The sequence below is a fragment of the Monopterus albus genome, unplaced genomic scaffold (genome assembly GCF_001952655.1).
Source record: "Monopterus albus unplaced genomic scaffold, M_albus_1.0 scaffold437.1, whole genome shotgun sequence".
Lineage (NCBI taxonomy): Eukaryota > Metazoa > Chordata > Actinopteri > Synbranchiformes > Synbranchidae > Monopterus > Monopterus albus.
In genome coordinates, this window is record NW_018128317.1 from 5,740 (window position 1) to 22,769 (window position 17,030).

General features: G+C 41.2%; 1 protein-coding gene and 1 long non-coding RNA gene across 3 annotated transcripts in view; both read right to left on the reverse strand.

Moving 5' to 3' along the window:
- LOC109952156 (uncharacterized) overlaps positions 1 to 625 on the reverse strand; it is a 6,156-nt gene extending 5,531 nt beyond the window's left edge. For both annotated transcript variants that reach the window (XR_002273715.1, XR_002273714.1), the window contains exon 1: positions 496 to 625. This is a non-coding gene — a long non-coding RNA (uncharacterized LOC109952156). The remainder of the gene's footprint in view (positions 1 to 495) is intronic.
- Positions 626 to 12,526: 11,901 nt separating this feature from the next.
- Positions 12,527 to 16,903, reverse strand: mrpl22 (mitochondrial ribosomal protein L22). Its single transcript, XM_020587069.1, has 7 exons — positions 16,786 to 16,903; positions 16,661 to 16,703; positions 15,953 to 16,088; positions 15,707 to 15,772; positions 14,383 to 14,460; positions 14,132 to 14,201; positions 12,527 to 12,822 (listed from the first exon to the last, which is right to left on the reverse strand). The coding sequence occupies exons 1-7, from the start codon at positions 16,808 to 16,810 to the stop codon at positions 12,614 to 12,616; spliced, it is 627 nt and encodes a 208-aa protein (XP_020442725.1). The 5' UTR covers positions 16,811 to 16,903; the 3' UTR covers positions 12,527 to 12,613.
- Positions 16,904 to 17,030: the final 127 nt, after the last annotated feature.

The window sequence follows — 17,030 nt, forward strand, 5'->3', positions numbered from 1 at the left end:
TGTTAGACGATCCACGCATGCGTAGGTAACAATGTGTACGTACTTTCTAAAGAACTGCACACGAAAAATCGATTTTAAGCATTTGTAAAACGTGTTTTATGTGCAGTTTGTACAGCACGCATTTGTGATCCTCATGACACACACACACAAATCGCTTGTTACAGACAAAACGTTAAACACGCATTTGTAACATTTTTGAGAGTATTTTATCCCCATACAAAAATGTCAAACCCACCCCTCTGTGCCAAGTTGCCTATTAACGTTAAATTACATTAAAGAAAACACAATCACGGGGTGGCGCACGCCCGTCCCTGCACTCGTTCCCGCTGTGGCGGCACACTCTGGCTAGGTCGTGCTACCCCACTCCGCACTGCCGCGGTTATCTTAACTTGTAACAAAAGTTCGACATAAAAGTTTGTTACATGGAAACATCCTGCCCACACTCACATTACGTAACTCACTATCTACGGCATTGGTTTCACATTGTGTACTGACCTGGAAAACACAGATATATTTAGCAGCAATGAGGACACGAGGCTCTCAGTTCACGTTCCAAATTGTCTCTGAAGCTGAGCGGAAGACCTCACCCATAAGACACACCTGGCGCAACTGCTGCCTGCACAATGGTTCCTACCTCAATGTTGCTTTGGCTTGTGACGCCAATTATTCATTGATATGCAACTTAACCTGGTCCTCCAGTGTACACAATGCATTGCCGTCTTCAAATGAAATACAGAACTGTTATTTAATAATTCAAATGTGGTCATGCCGTTTTTGAGGTGTACCACAAAATGAGAACACTTATTAGTAAAAGTGTAGATGAAAAAGCCTGTGATCAGATGATATTATCAGGATAACATATGCAGACACACACCTCATGTTAATATGTGGTATAAAAGGCAGGATTACAAACTGGGCAATATGGGAACCTGCTGTGGGACTCAGTCTGTGGGCTCTGATAAAGTGATTAATAACAATTTTAATTAAAAGGCCATAAGGCAAGTCCCATATTTGTATTGAATCTTGAGGCTATGTGTCGAAGTTAAAACCCTGTGTCAACTCAGACATGCAGTTGTGTATTTTATTACTGTCGCTTTTGGAAAACTGAAGTTCTGATTGGCCATGATGTGTCGTCATAACACAATCGCTCACCATCGAGTTAGCTGGTACATTCCTGTGACCTTTACATAGCAGTTCTCTGTTATTTTGGACTCAACACATGACAGAGAACATATGAGAGGACAAAGATGTGTTTTAGTTACCAGACTTCTCCATCCTACCTCAAACAGTCCCAGCTGCTTGTTGTCCTTGAGTTTTTGCTGCCTCCTGGAATCTTCACCACAATCTGCTCAAAAGATGAGGCTCCTTTATCTTTTTAAGTGAGAGAAACATGCTGAGAAGTTTTGCTGCTCACAACAAACCACAACCTTCCCCCAAAACAAACTTGTATGCAACATTTCCAAACCAATTAAGGGCATAATTAATGAAACCCACCACCTGTTGTGCCAGAGCAATCACCAGAGAGAGGACAGTGAAAAATGTAGCAATCAGATTAATCAAGCAAAAGACACAGACCAGTTACTCACAAACCATCTAGAGTGTGGCACCAGACTTGGAGAACAGGCGATAGCTTTCATTAAATTAGAGGGAGATCAGTGGCTCGCGCTGTTTCATCATGTGGGACCTTGATGAACTGAGGGCTGGGCATCGTGTCTGCTCCGGGCGCTGTGGGCTTTGGAAAGGCAGCCCATATGCTTCAATGTTTAAGAGGAGAGGAGGAGATGTGATAATGATTCATGAAAATATGAGTGACTCTGCAGCAGCATCACAACAACAACAACATCTGGTCCTGCGCTGGGCCCTTGTGTACACTCAGTGGAGTGGTGGCAGTCCTGCAGGTGAGCACGCACACAACCTGCAGAGTTAGAGGAAGGTGTTGGAGTAAGCAGGTTGGGATGTAATGTGTAGTCAATTCCTTTACTCACCCTGGATATTGGACAGTTGGATGCTGGGAAGCTCTAGCTCACCAGCTACATACAGTATGTTGATAAAAAATAAAAAACAAACTAGAAGCAAATGTTAATTGCAAAAAGCTTAATTATAAAGGTTTCTGGTTTCTTTTAGAAGTTGGATTATTGTCACTTATCAGACTTAACACTTCCACCTGCACAATATTATGTGATAAACTATGATAGATAAACCCTATCAAGAGAGTCTCAAGTCTGAGCAAGCTGTTTCTGAGCCTATTTGATAAGTTTTATGTTTGTGTAAGGAGAGGTATTGGTCTGAAATGTAATATTTGTATTGGAATGGTACAAGACTGGAGGAGTGAAAACAAAGGCTGGACTGAGCGTGCTGGAGCGTGAACGGTGTGCGAAGCATCAGTTGAGCAGAGTGAAGCTTGAGAGGTACTGTCCATGGAGCTGATTAGTCAGGATGTGTGTTAACAGTCGGCTGAATTGAAATGGCTCTGAGAGACTGGGTGTAATAAACCATGATGGTTTCCTGTTGATGCACACACCGCTGTCCAGTAGCCACTCTGCACCTGCTGTAAACTGCACCTTTTTCTAAGGAGTGAGATGAAAATTCATACCCTGTCCAAGTCACCGTAGCCTGACTGGTAGTTATCCTTGTGTAAAATGATAAAATGCAGCATGTTGCAGTAATTAATTGTTTCAAGTACCTAGATCTTTACTTGAACATATATTTGAGTTGCGATACTAACTGGGAAATGTAAAAAGTACATTAGGAAGAAGAATGGCCTCAGTGTTTGCCAGAATTGACAGTTTATCTTACTTCTGGTTTCCAGTTTCTTCATGTGGTGTCCAACCATGCAGATAATTTAAGTGCCAAGGTTATGAGATATTTGTCTCAGAGATTTCTGCTGCCACTTCTATTCAATAGAGAGAAATACAACAGAATTAAAATGTGTCTGTTTGCAGTAGTCTCTTATTTCTATGTAGTGTACATACATAGCAAAGATTCGTTTGGCTCTTTATTCAGTGCAGCGAGTTAGATTGATCTCACACTTTGAGTCATGACTCAACACAGTGACCAAAATAACCAAAGTCAGGCCCCAAGTGGCTTCCATTTGGCTTGGTCTTAGTTTCTTATCATCTGTACTGTACAGATGGGTTCTACATTGCATTCATCCACACCACTTATTCCTGAATAGGGGGGCTGGAGCCAATCCCAGCTGACACTGGGCGAGAGGTGGGGTCCACCTGGACAGTTCGCCAGTCTATCACAAGGCTGACATGTAGACATACAAACACACTTACTCCTACAGGCAATTTAGAGTCACCAGTAAACCTAAGCTGCATGTCTTTGGACTGTGGGAGGAAGCCGGAGTACCCGAAGAGAACCCACACAGACACAGGGAGAACATGCAAACTCCACACAGAAAGGCCCCGGGTCGGCCGGGACTCAAACCTGTAATGTCCTTGCTGTGATGGGATAGTGCTAACCACCGCTGTGCCGCCATCCTACAGTACAGACACATTCAATTGTTTTGTTCTCAAATCTGGCCTAGTTCAGACACCAGAGACAGACAGTCCCATTATAAGGAGTTGCTAATTGTGAACGACATTTGGAAATGAGACTAATTATCTTTTCTTTAACAGCTCAACTGAAATAGGAACAAACATCATTAAATCATCAATGTCCCACTGTCATTATGAAAGTCAGGTTGATGCCAAGAGTTGTCATTAGAAAACAAGCAGCCATTTGAAGTCCAGAGTTTCCTGGCTATGGAAATATGACACCAACCACCGACACAGTACGTATCAAGCTCAGGGAAAACTTCCCTGTGCTTTAGGAATGTTTTCAAATAATACCATTTAAACATCATAAATGATGAAGTTGGCTCTGAGCAAAGGCACCAAGCGCTTTACAAGTTTTCCGTAGTCCAACAATACAATTTCCAAATCAATATTTCATTAACTGGATAGAGGTGCAATGTTGCTTGTTAAATAAAAAGTTTGGCTTAGCACAGAGTTAACGTTTAGCTATAGTGGATTTCCAGCAGGTAGGTGGGTTCTTATGTTCAACCTGGCCTTCACTCACGTACACACACAGTCTGTTCCCATCAGTCCAGAGGACATAACTTTTAGTTCCATTTATCTCCTGGAGGCTTACCCTAACCTTAACCCAAGCCTTCAAATTTAATGATTTACATATTGGAAAAATGCCTTTTGTCCCCAGAAGGAAAGTGAGTCCCAACAGTGGACTGTATAAACAGGTTAATGTCCCCACAACACGAGCCATACAAGTACACACACAGATACATGTATACACATGCTCTGTAGAGATATTCTCTACACTCAGTATACAATCTGAGACACACACACACACGCCTGGTCCTCCCTTGATTGTTTCTGTGTTTATGGCCCATTTTATGACTGGAGAGCCTCTGATCTAAAGCATCGCAGGGCATCAAGTGACTTTCCCTGCAGCAACAGCGAGAAACAAACATGAACTCCTCTGACTCTGGCTCTAATTCAAGTGACAGAGAAGGTGCAGCTGTGGCACTAGCAACGCTGTAAATACAAAGTGAAATTCAAGGCAGAATTAGCTCACAGAGGGACTGCATGCTTCACATTTAAATGAATGAAGGTGGATTCAGACCAATTTATGACCAGTGAGAATATTTAACTCTGACTGGCTAGAGGAGGGGATTCATTTTAGCATAACCACCCAGCCCTGAGACCTCATCAGTGTTAACACTTTATATTCAGTGCTGGAAAGTTCCTTGTTTCAGCTGATCCTCACTCACTTGTGGGACTAATGTTTTAAGGTTGATAGTGTCAAAGCTAATTTTATCATTTATGACTGTATTGCCTCAAATATAGTTTGATTTGATCATGGACAGGCTGAAATTGCACAAGTGAGATAATCCAGTTTGAAGTGCCCTTTGGTCTGAGGCCGTGCCTTTGAAGACCTGCTGTCACCTACACAATTTTGTTAAAGTAGATTTCAGTGAAGGTTCTAGGCGTGGTCCCTTCACACTGCACATTTATCTGTTAACAACACTTCAGGAAAAGGTGCTGCACAGAATAGTTGACATATGGATTATTATTTGTGTTTTTGAAGCTAAGAGTCAAAGGAGTCAGTGTTGCTGTGTTCTTAGACAAGTATGGTTAAATAAATGATGACTAATGTTGACAGTTTTATTTTCTTTTAACAACAATCATATTAATTATAGTTATTTTCCCCCAGTGTATTAGTTTTAAATTTCACTATGGAGCGTCTGTATTATTACACCCTAAATTACCTGACTCAAACTATCCCAAATTGTAACATAAAAAGTACAATGATCATCACCAAGAGGCATATATAGCATCATGCATTCAAATTACTTGGAGAGTTTTTTGAAAGAAGACAATTCTAAAGGACACGGGCAGTATTTTCAAACATGTGGTAAAAATTGAGACTTTTATTAATATCAAATTGCAGCACATATTTCTAGGTCCTAATCAGGACTCAAAGGAAGAGAAAACACCTCAGTGTTGTGCATTCATTCATTCAATAGAGATGACAGTTGGATGATGATGAGTGTCGATGTCATTCAAAAGTTTCCCCATAGTGTGAATTTTGACTTTACAGGTGCATGTTCACAAATTAGCTTCTTTCTATGCATTTCAAGGTTTCACCCCGTTTTTTCTTCAAAAGCACTGGCATTTGTTTCCTAACACCATCCAAGTGAACTACCTCAGCTGCTGTCAGCCCTTAATAAATGCACCATAGAGTACAGAAAAACAGCAACACACACCTGTCACACCAAGCAAAGGTTCAGTTCTGTGGTCAGAAACTCAGATCTGGCCATGGGAACTGGTCTCATGCTTATAAGACACTTTTCTACACATTGATGTGCACGCAAAGATCTTTATGCTGTTTCCCATTCACACACCAGCGTCATCACCGGGAGCAACTAGGGGTTCAGTTGCTTAAGGCATAAAAGGATGCTTTGACAGATGGACTAGAGACGCTGGGGACTGCACTTCTGACGGCTAGGGAACGGCCTGCTTACCTCCAGAGCCGCAGCCTCCCCACTGTGGTTCAACTTGGATAGATCTAAGCGGTGAGGAGTCACTGCGGGGTATTTGTATCTGTGCAAATGCTTGTCATTCAGGGCTGTGCCTGGACATTTGATTAACTACTGTACAGCTGTAATGAAATATTGGAATACACATACAGAGCATCAGAATTATAGAAAATCAATTTTACCGTAACAATAGCAGTTTTGTAGTCAGTCTGCTACACATTGTCCCTGCACCGCATTTCTCTGTGCTGAGAGCTGCTGCTTGCATGAAATATCAAAATTCATCTGGATGAATGTGCACATACCCAGCAGGACTGTGTCAGATTGGAATCAGTGTCTCAGATTGGATTCATGTAGGACATAATCTGTTGGAAGAGTCTGTAGACATGTTGAGGAAAACCATCCTCAGCGGTCTGAGGAATGTGAATCTAAGGATTTGAGCTGTTATTGCTAACGCCTCTGATGTGCAGTTGGGAACAGGGGGATTCAGATGTAGTGCAACAGTGACACCCAGTGCACTGGCGATGCAGGAGGAAATACATAACCAAGAGTTACTCTGTGGGGGATCATGAAGATCTTCACAGAAATTACTGATGACATGAAAATGAACTTTCACCGTAATACTAATACATTTCACTCTGAAGACACTGCAAATTTTATATGTGCATCTGAATCCTGAGTGTGTGGAACCAGGTGGTTTTACATTGAAAACAACAAGTGAATCGACACTTGATCACTGATCTTGTCATGACAAAGATTTCACCCAAACACTCACTTCCCACCTGATTCCAACCCCTGAATCCTGTTACTTTGGCTGATGGATCAGCTTAATTTTCAGTTTTCATAAATCTGATTTTTTCTGAGCTTCATTTGAAAGATGTGGACCTAGTGTTGATGTCATACTTTCCTCTTACTTCATCTCAACAGGGAAGAAAGTCAGTGCTATTCAGCATCCATGGGAGCTGCAGGACAGTGCTGATGCTTTGTGTGCTTGAACAATGGATTAACACAAAGCAGAGCAGGCAGGTGGACCTCTACAGCCTCAGGAACAGAGAAACAGACCAGGGCTGAGAGAACATGGACAGCCACTACTCAAAGGTGAGCAGCTGGATGTGAATAGAGTGACTCAGTCATGAGCATAAGCTTTCATGCTGCTGAAAAGCTGGAAAATACTGGATGGAAATGAGTTACAGTTTCAAATGAAGTTCGAGCAACTGAGGGTTTGGTCACAAGTTCACCAAAGCAATGACATCATAGAAAGAAGTAGATAAAACAAGTTTCCATTCCCACCAGTGAGTTCATACAAAGCACTACAAAGGGGAGCACTACTGTTTATAGATCTTGGAGAGTAGCACTACATATGTGAAAAAAAGGTTGTGGCTCAGGAGCAGAGCAAAATCTGATAAACGGCCTGAGTTGACTTGAGCCGGCATTGTCTGTGGACACTGTGGGGTTGAAACTGTGGAGAAGAGATTGCACCTGTACCTGATTGTACCTATAAGACCTGTGACACCCTCTCTTCATCTCTGCTTATGGCTAGCAGTATGAGGCAACATGAACTAACACAAGGTAAGACACCTAAGTCTCTGATCATGCATTAAAAATATCTTTGTATATCCAATGTGGTCCTCTGGCGCCTTAGGATTCCCCCAGGAGGAATTCTAACTGCGGAGAGGCCTTTGTCCGACAATATTTGTAACTTTATACAAAAATGGACAAAGTCAAATGTAGTATTTGGCCAAATGTACAGAGCTATGAAGGAAGGGATTGATTTTATTTCTTAAGATCTTTTCTGCCACTTTTTGTGTAAACAAAACACAATAGCTTTGAGAAGATGCTGCCTTAAAGTGTGTGTGCCATTACCACAATTTCTACAATTCATCACAGGTGGAAAGTAACTAAGTACATTTATTCAAGTACTGTAATTCAGTACAATTCTGAAATATCTGTACTTTACTGGAGTATTTCCATTTTCTGCTACTTCATAGTTTGATTTCACTATATTTCAAAGAGAAATATTGTGTTTGTACTCACTGCATTTATTTGATAACTTTAATTACTAGTCACCTTTCAGAATGAGGTTAATAAAACAAAATGCAGTATTATCATATTGAACCCTGGTGGGAAATTCACAAGCTACCCAGCAGTATGTAAAGTACTTCAAATATGAGGTAGTTAAAAATTAGCTCCACCTTTACCAGCTGCAACTTTAAATGTGACGAGCACAATAATACATCAGTCATTATGATCCAGTATTAATGTGCCATTCAGCACAATGAGTGGCCAATTCTACTTTTTGTACTTCTAGTATATTTGATGCTAATACTTTTGTAGTTAAGTAACATTTTGAATACAGGGCTTTTACTTGTACAAGAGTATTTTTACATTATGGTGTTGATATTTTTACTTTAGTAAACAATCTGAGTACTTCTTCCATCACACCTTACTCCCCTCTATGAGAGCAGGCTTTTCGCCCCACGCTTAAGTGAGGTAATTCAGAACAGGAATAAAGGCATTTTCCCTTCAGACATGGTCAGATGGCACACTGCACAACAGTAGTTGTTTTGAAGCACACCGAATCTTAAAAAAACCTGGCTGTTCTTAGTAACAATTCAACTAAAATACTGGGCTGCATACAGAACACAAAAGTGCTCAAGTACTTTCATTTCTGCTTCTTTCTTTTCTTTGCAACACAGATGTGTCACTGTCAGACAGACAAAGACTGTGAGCTTTTTCAGGAAAATAGGTGAATGCAGCTTTATTGGAGGCTGTCCATAGAGCTAACAAAGTGTTCTGTATCTGGATTTGTTTCTCAAGGGCAAAGCATCCAGCGCCAGCCAGCAGGCAGCTTGCTCTGTGCTGTTTGTGCCCAAGATTTAATTTGGAAGCTAACACCATTTTGCGGCTGTCGTCCTCTGCACATCACCACCACAGAGAGACTCAAAGAGTGAGAGAGAGGGAAAAACAAAAATGGAAAAGTTAAAAGGAAATGAATAACACCCTGAGGCAATTCCCACACAACTGGCTTCTGATTTCTGTTTGCTTCCCAAGCTGAGCCGCCGCTGGGCCACCCCGGATGTTGACCAACAACTGACATTAAAAACAAATGAAAGGAATCATCATGATGTCTCATTCTTTTATCCAGGTGTGCATGGGGGCCAGGGTTGTGTAGGACATACACTTGGGCACAGAATATGCACAGTTTCATCTGTCATGAATAATAAGGTCCATTTAATTCCCAATGAATGTTTTCTTATCTTGTTGCTGGATGAGCTCATGGTTAGAAAGAGACAATGCATAATTCACTTCATGTAACCACTGAACTCCATAGTCCCTGCGGAGGGGTGGTGGGGCCAACACAGCTTAGTTTCTCATTTTTATCACTCATTTATATGACCTCTCATGAAAACCACAAAGGAGGAAAACAAGTGTTTCACCACACCAATAACTTAGAACAAGACACATCAGGACACGGTGTGCTGGTTTTGCATATACTTACAGTAAACTGTAGGTGTGAATGGTGGTTATATAAGAATGTTTTTAGTGATTTCTTTTTGTTTAGCATTTCTTTTGGGCAGCTGATGATGGTGAAGAGGCAGATAGGGCTTGAGGGGAGAGAGAGGCCTATGAACTGGAAGTGAACCGGGGACAAAACTCTCACCATTACCAGCATACCAGAAACTAAGAAATCCTGTTTTGTATTTGCACTTTCCTGGTAAATGACATTGGCACACATGTCAACACACAAAAACAAAAGCTAAGCATGAAAGTGCATTCTTGACCATGACGGCAGTCATCTGAAAAACTGTATTTAAAAGGTAACTGTTTGCTTAATTATCATTGAGATTTATATGTTGACATTCAAGCTTAATACAACCTCAAAACAGTTGGTAAATGGACTGTATTTATATAGCGCATTTTTCCACAGTGTTGCACCAGCCAAAGCACTTTACAAGAGATGATACACCATTCACACCCCGACGACGGCAGGCTACCACACAACAGCGCTAGTCAAGCCACCAGGAGCAACTCGGGGTTCAGTATCTTCCTCAAGGACACTTAGGCATGTGGGGAGACCGGGAGTCGAACCATCAACTTGCTGGTCAGGAGACAACTGCCCTACCTCATGAGCCGCAGCCATCCTTGGGACAATGAAACATTTACCACAGTGTGAAGTTGCCATTCCTTTTCACTTAAAAGACGTTTGGGGACTGAGGACATTTGTCCCATTCTCCCTGCAAACAAGTTTTAAGGTGCAACAGTCCTGGGTTTTCATTGATACAATGTGTGTTTCAAAATGCACCACACATTCTCTACTGGGGACAGGTCGGGACTGCAGGCAGGCCAGTCCAGCACTTGGCCCCCTCTTCCTCCACAGCCAGGCCTTGGTCATGTGGCAGGATGAAGTTTGCATTGTCTTGTTGAAATATGCATGGGCATCCCTGGAAACACCGTCATCTTGAAGGCAGCATATGTTGCTCCAACATCTCTATGTATTGTTCAGCATTAATGGAGCCGTCACACAAGTGTAAGTGACTTTTTTCCCAGGGCACTGACACAACCCCAGACCATGACAGACCCTGGCTTTTGGACTGGTTGCTGGTAACGGTCTGTATACTTCTTTTCATCTTTGGTCCGGCGCACACGGCATCCATTTCTTCCAAAAAAGACCTAAAATCCTGATTGGTCTGACCACAGTGCACGTTTCCACTGTGTGACGGTCCACCCCAGGCACCTCTGAGCCCAAAGCAGTCAACTTCTGGACACCGTTGACATAGGATGGATGTTTGCTGCAGGGTTTTACTTACCTCAGAAACAACTGATACACTCCATGCTTGGACTGTACTATCTACTGCTGTAATAACTAAACCAATGTTTAACTCATTTAGTTATTTAGTGATCCAAAAGAAAACAAGCAACAGCACGATCCAACAATATGTTTTGCCCAGAGGTCACATTGGCACAGAGTCTCAACACTGCAACTGCTTAATAAACTGAAACAGTGGCCATTCTACTAATTGTTTCCAGCATGCTTGTTCTCAGGAGGTGGAATGCCGGAGGAAAGAGAAACAGTGAGGCAGTGAAGAAGAAAATAAGGAGGTAGATGAAGCCTTTTGCTCTTTTCAGAAGTTGGTGCTGCTTTGTGCTGAGGGCCCAAGCCAGCCTCCAAACTAAGATTGGGGGCACATGTCTGCTGAAATTGAGGCCAGCAGATGGCATTTTATTTGAAAATACACCAAAAGCTGCTCAGAACTGACAAGGCTCGGGAGAGACGTGGTGATGGGCAGGTACACAAGTTGGATCACTCACATCAGGAACAGGAAACTAAAGGCCAATTAGAAACAGCAGAGACCAAAGCTCTGATCCTCGACAACACTGAGACACTGTGACCTTTAGAAAATACTAATTTCCAAAGCGGAACATGTTTTCATGTCTCCTCAGTTTGTTCCCCTAAGGATGTTTTCTTTTTGTCTAAATTCAATTTAGTAGTAGAATAACAGACAATAATAATGAGTAGGAGGCTGAGGCAAATAAATAGATGAAGACACACTAAAAAACATAATTACATTCTGTGGGACTTTTAGATAAGATAAAAACAGATTGAAAGAAGAAATAAATTAAATGAAAGCAAATTATATATTTGTCCCTCAATATAAGCAAACATGAAAAAATGGGAGGTGCAGTTCAACATCAATAAACCGCTTTTTTCATTCAATATCCAAAATAATAACAATAATACAAGTGTTTTGGTGGAGAAAGTAGACTGAAATCTAATTGAACACCAGAAAATGTCAATATACAGGCTTACACAGCACCAAAGTGCACAAAAACCTGTCACAACAGTCTGTAACAAAATCAGACTTAATACATCCAACAAATCCCTGATGCCAATACCTTAAATTAACCTGGCACATCCCCTATTTGGAGCAACCAGAGACAACAGTATCACTCATTCTGCCATAATCGTTATGGTTTTCCTGCTATGCTGTAATCAAGTGGACAGGGCCAAAGGGTCTCAAAGCTTATCACAAACTCTATGAGGTGCATTTTTAACAAGCTGGAGTCCATTGACTCCTAAGGAGAGCAGAAGGAAATGTACAGAGTTTCATTTAAAGAACTGAAGAAGCTTTCAGAATAAGTTAAACTGCACTGCACAAATCAAAGTCGTGCTTTCAAGGTCAGGCCCGTCCCGGTGAATAAGAGACTAACTGAAGACAAATGCAGACACACTTTCCTATCAGGCAATAAAGCTTCTCCTAATAAATCTGCTGTGAAGGAAGACACTCCATTCAGACCGTCTGTCTTTTCCACTCCAAGGATCAATGTCTGGTTCTCAGAAGCCACTCGTGACAGTGAGTATAAGAGGTCCTCAGTGCCGATGCCAGTGTGCCTGTCACCCTGTATAACCTCAAGCACCCCACAAAAGCAGACTTGCACAATCACAAATGTACATGCATGAAAGAGCAACAGTAGAAGGTCTCAATACCCATTCACTCATTTTTTATTTACAAATATCTAGTGGTACACATACACACAGAGACAGTAAAAGGAACATGTCAACAGTCACATGACCTACAGACTGTGAATGATGGTTCTGTTCTTGAGGCTCTGGACATACTCTTTGGCCTGGTTGAAGCTCGTCTTCTCCTGCAATTTGGGTGGTGGTCCCTCCACCAGCTTGACAAAGTAGTGGCAGTAAACTTTGTCCATGATGCCAAACATCCCTCGGCCATGGTAACGGATTCGCTTGAGGTACTTCCCTTTGCTGGAGAAGGACTCAGCTGCAGGAGGGAAAGTATGGGATGAAAAGAGGGGGTGAGATAAGGCACAGAATAACTCATTAAATTCATAGAGGTGCCTTTGAATGAAAACGGGTCAAAATAAAGATGGAGGTGACTTTAGCCTTATCTGTAATAACAGTTGCAACTTCATATAAAGGACTCTCTCTTCACAGGATCTGAACTCAGAAGAAATCTACTGCTTTTAAAAAATAAAAATCACCCGCTTTCCCTCCAAATGAATGTCCATTTTCACACTTTGAAATTTATTTTTTCTTGCTTTTGGCACAATGGCTTACACCATCTGATGGATAATATTAGATTTCTCAGTAGTTTTGGGAAGCAAAACTTTTTCATTTGCACATACTTCAACAAAGTCTGCATACTTAAATAAAAAACATCTTTACATGATAAGATTTTTACACCAAAACATATTTAAAATGTCAAATATCTTCATCAACAAAGTCACTTATGTTTTCAGTCTTGTCCGTTTGCTTTTTACTCAGGTAGCAGGTTGTCTCAAAATCTACTCATTAACAACTGCTTTATGTTAACATGTTTAGGCATTACAGATGAATGGGTTTTATTATTTGGTCTGAATGTCTTGTTCAGGTTCAAGACAATTAGCAACCACATTAGCTAAAACCCAGAAAATGAGGCAAGGAGAAATTATTTTTAATACTCACTGGGAATCAACACTGAAAGCGAGACGTTAGCGACGTGTTCTGTGTCTTTATCATTAGAACAACCGTCTGTCAGCAGGACAGCGGCCAAACAAAGAGTCTTCACCAGACTGACTGATGAACGGAAATGTACTGGACCAAAGGTTTTCATGCAAGTGTGTCAGGAAGAACTCATTGGCACATTTAAGTACGCATGGTTTAATAATTTTATTGGTTTTCCCCAGCTCACTGCGGGCGGCGCGTGAAAGTGAAACCAAAAAGCTCAGAGGTGGATCAAGAGCCCGATCACATTAAAGGGTTTGCAAGACACAAAATATGGGGATTTGTGTGATTTAAACAACTGTCTGTGGCGATTAGGCTTCATAAACACAGCAGAGGGGAAAACACAACAGACCTGCAGTGTAAAAAATGTGCATGCATATGTGTGAGGGGTGCGCGACTTTGAGTCAGTGTGGATGGACATTTTATAGAATGGAATTCTAACTGCAGCTTGAGACGCACATAGAAAATGCATCTAAAATGCACTCAGTGTAGATTAGAGGCTAGACATCCAGCTGCAAGAGGGTACTTTGTGTTCTTAATGTGCAGCTGTTTGCACAGTGAAGTCCTTCAGTGCTGCAGAAACTCACCTACATACAAGTTGGATTTGTACTCTACATTGTGATTCCTGACTGCCATCTCCTGGGCTTCAAGGAGGACCTGAAACACACACGCAAACAAAGATCTGTGACATAGACTTTTTGTACATAGACAGGATGATGATGCATGAATGACCACACAACAACTAACATTACATTAACATTCATTTGTAATTGCTGTGTTAATTTTAGCAAACATATGTTTGCTAAGAGTCAGGAGGGGTGAACATGCAACCACAAACCTCTTTCATGATCTTTGCCCCTTTTTTGTCATTGAACTCCAGCTGTGCAACGGCTTCATCAATGCTCAACCCTCGGATCTGTGAAGGAGAACAAAGAATGAGTGAGATGAAACAGCCACATTAACCTTTCCTGCTCAGATGTAAGGACCTCAGGGTGTTGCACTGCCTGCTGATAGTGCTGTTTAACTGTAGCACCATCCTCAGCCAGTTCTGACCACAGCGAGTCTATGAAGAAAACAACAGAAAAACAGCTGCATGGGATAGATAATGAAAAACTAATAATCATTCCAAGGTTTGTATAGTGATGGCAATTACATTTCAGTTATCTTAACTGACTTTCCACCTGTTAGGGTGATTTTTATTTTTAAGTAGATATGAATAGAATTAGTTAAGGTTTTTTTATTTTATAGCATACATAAGTCTATATACTTTATTCTCACAGTTATGTTTATGTAGTTACATATCACACTATCACCACCTGGCAGATGAGCCCAGGGGAATTAGGGTTCACTGGGACACTATGGTTAGTAAACAGAGATTAGATCTGAAGCCAGGAAGAGGAGAAAACTTCAAAGGTAAAACCATATGCGCACACAGAGGCAGAGCAGTTTTAATTAGAACCAGAAAGCAATGCCTAATATGGAGCAGTTAGTTGGAAACAAAGGAAGAATTAAGTGTTTATGTAGAAATTAAGACAGTATAGGTATTCCTCCCCTTTTTAGGGTGCTGTTCACGACCACTGGAGCAGAGAGGACGATTGGAGGACGGACGGACTGAAGGACCAATCACGGGAGAGTTAAGTCTAAACCACGGCTTCTCCCCAACAGTTTTTGACCAATTAGATAGTAGTACCTTTTCATACAAATATTGTATACCGACAAGTTGAGGACAGTCTTTTCTGTTTATCCTAAACAGTGAAGATCCATGTGCACATGCTTATTTTGATCCGTTAATGCATAATACATTTCACACTGGGGAATAGCCGTTTACTAGTCTTCTCTTCTCAAATAAAAGAACTCGCCCCACACACCACGTAACACCAAGAGATGTTGACAACCTATTTATATATCCTGCCAAACAAACAAACAAACACAGAGCATCCTTGGTAGTCTGTTCACTCTTGACCCACAGTGGATGTTTTAAAATTCAAGAGTCAGAAAACAATGCACAACTAAAAATACCTGTTTCAAACAAGCACTGCACAGAGATGAATCTCACAAAATCACTCACTACAGCAGAAACACAGGACATTGTTTGATGCTATTCATAATGACGCTGCTTTAAGAATTTAATATTGCTGGAAAAAAAAAATCCCATGTCTTACCAGTTTGGCTAAGTACCACATCTTGTCTTTGCTGTACTTAATCTGCCTCCTACCGTGGTGGATCTCCTGTGGGGAAAAAAATACCAACATGTTTATATACATTAAGATGTTTGTAGAGAGCAAACCCAACTTCACAGTCTGAAACTTGACATACAATCATTTTAAAGTCTTTAAACCAACTCATTTTCCCACAGGTGACACCTGAGTGGGACATGCTCTCACTCTGCACTTCATGTTAAGACTCACTGCTGGTCTGCGAGGCTCATCTGGATGCTGAGGTGGATACACCTTCCGGTTCTTCTTCTCCCAGTGTTTTTCTTCCAGTGAAGCGCTGGTGTGGACATAAGAGAGCTGCTGAGGGCCGCCACCCAGAGCCTGTATCCTGGAGAAATGCAGAGGCATGTCACTGTATATGTGAGAAGTGCGATATTATTTCATCATCAGTTCCAAAAGATTGTTTTGCTGAAAGTCCACCTGCATGTCAAGTTTGCTACAAGCAGGGAAAATTCACTGTATCTTGTTTATGTCCAGGCTGTTAGTGCTAATGTAACTGTTCCCTCTTACCATAATAACTGTGTAGGGTGTGTATGTGTTAACACTCTGCATATCACTCCTCGACAATAAACACTCAATTTCGCCTCCTAACTATACCGGTGCATTAAGTAACGTGATGTGAACAGGCAGCTTCCGCTCCCTAACGTTATCTATGTAATGTTACACAGCAAAGTTGTTAATAATGTGACATGCTATACTGAAGTCGGACTCATAATACGTTGATGCTGCTGATATTCACCAGTATATTAACAGGTACACTATCATTGTTATCATGCAAAAAAGAAGCAGCGAACACAAGTAACCGGTATGGGTTTGCTTTGTCTTTCTACAGAAACAGTGAATATATTAGCTATCTTAAAGCTAATAGCTATGATGCTTCACCGATATCGATGTACTAACCTTGATAGCAACGCTCCAGATATATTCCTAATACAAGAGATACCTGGAGAAAGTAGAAATCCGTTAAAACATAACGAACATATATAATAGCCAATTTGTTGGTGATCAAGATAAATTTCTCCTACCACGTCCTGTCATTGCAGTCGCCATCTTGCATTTTTACGACTGTGCCGTCTTCGGTTTACGATACTAATATTTACCGGGTTAACAGCGAAATAGGGTTTTTGTCGTCTTTACTGTATGTGACTCAGATCCTTTGGTTATAAGATGTCTTTAAAAATAACAGCAATAAAAATGATGATGTAACACAATTGCTAAAAATTTTTTAAGACTGCAAAGTCGGCACGGTTGACCCATCTAGGATTCCGTA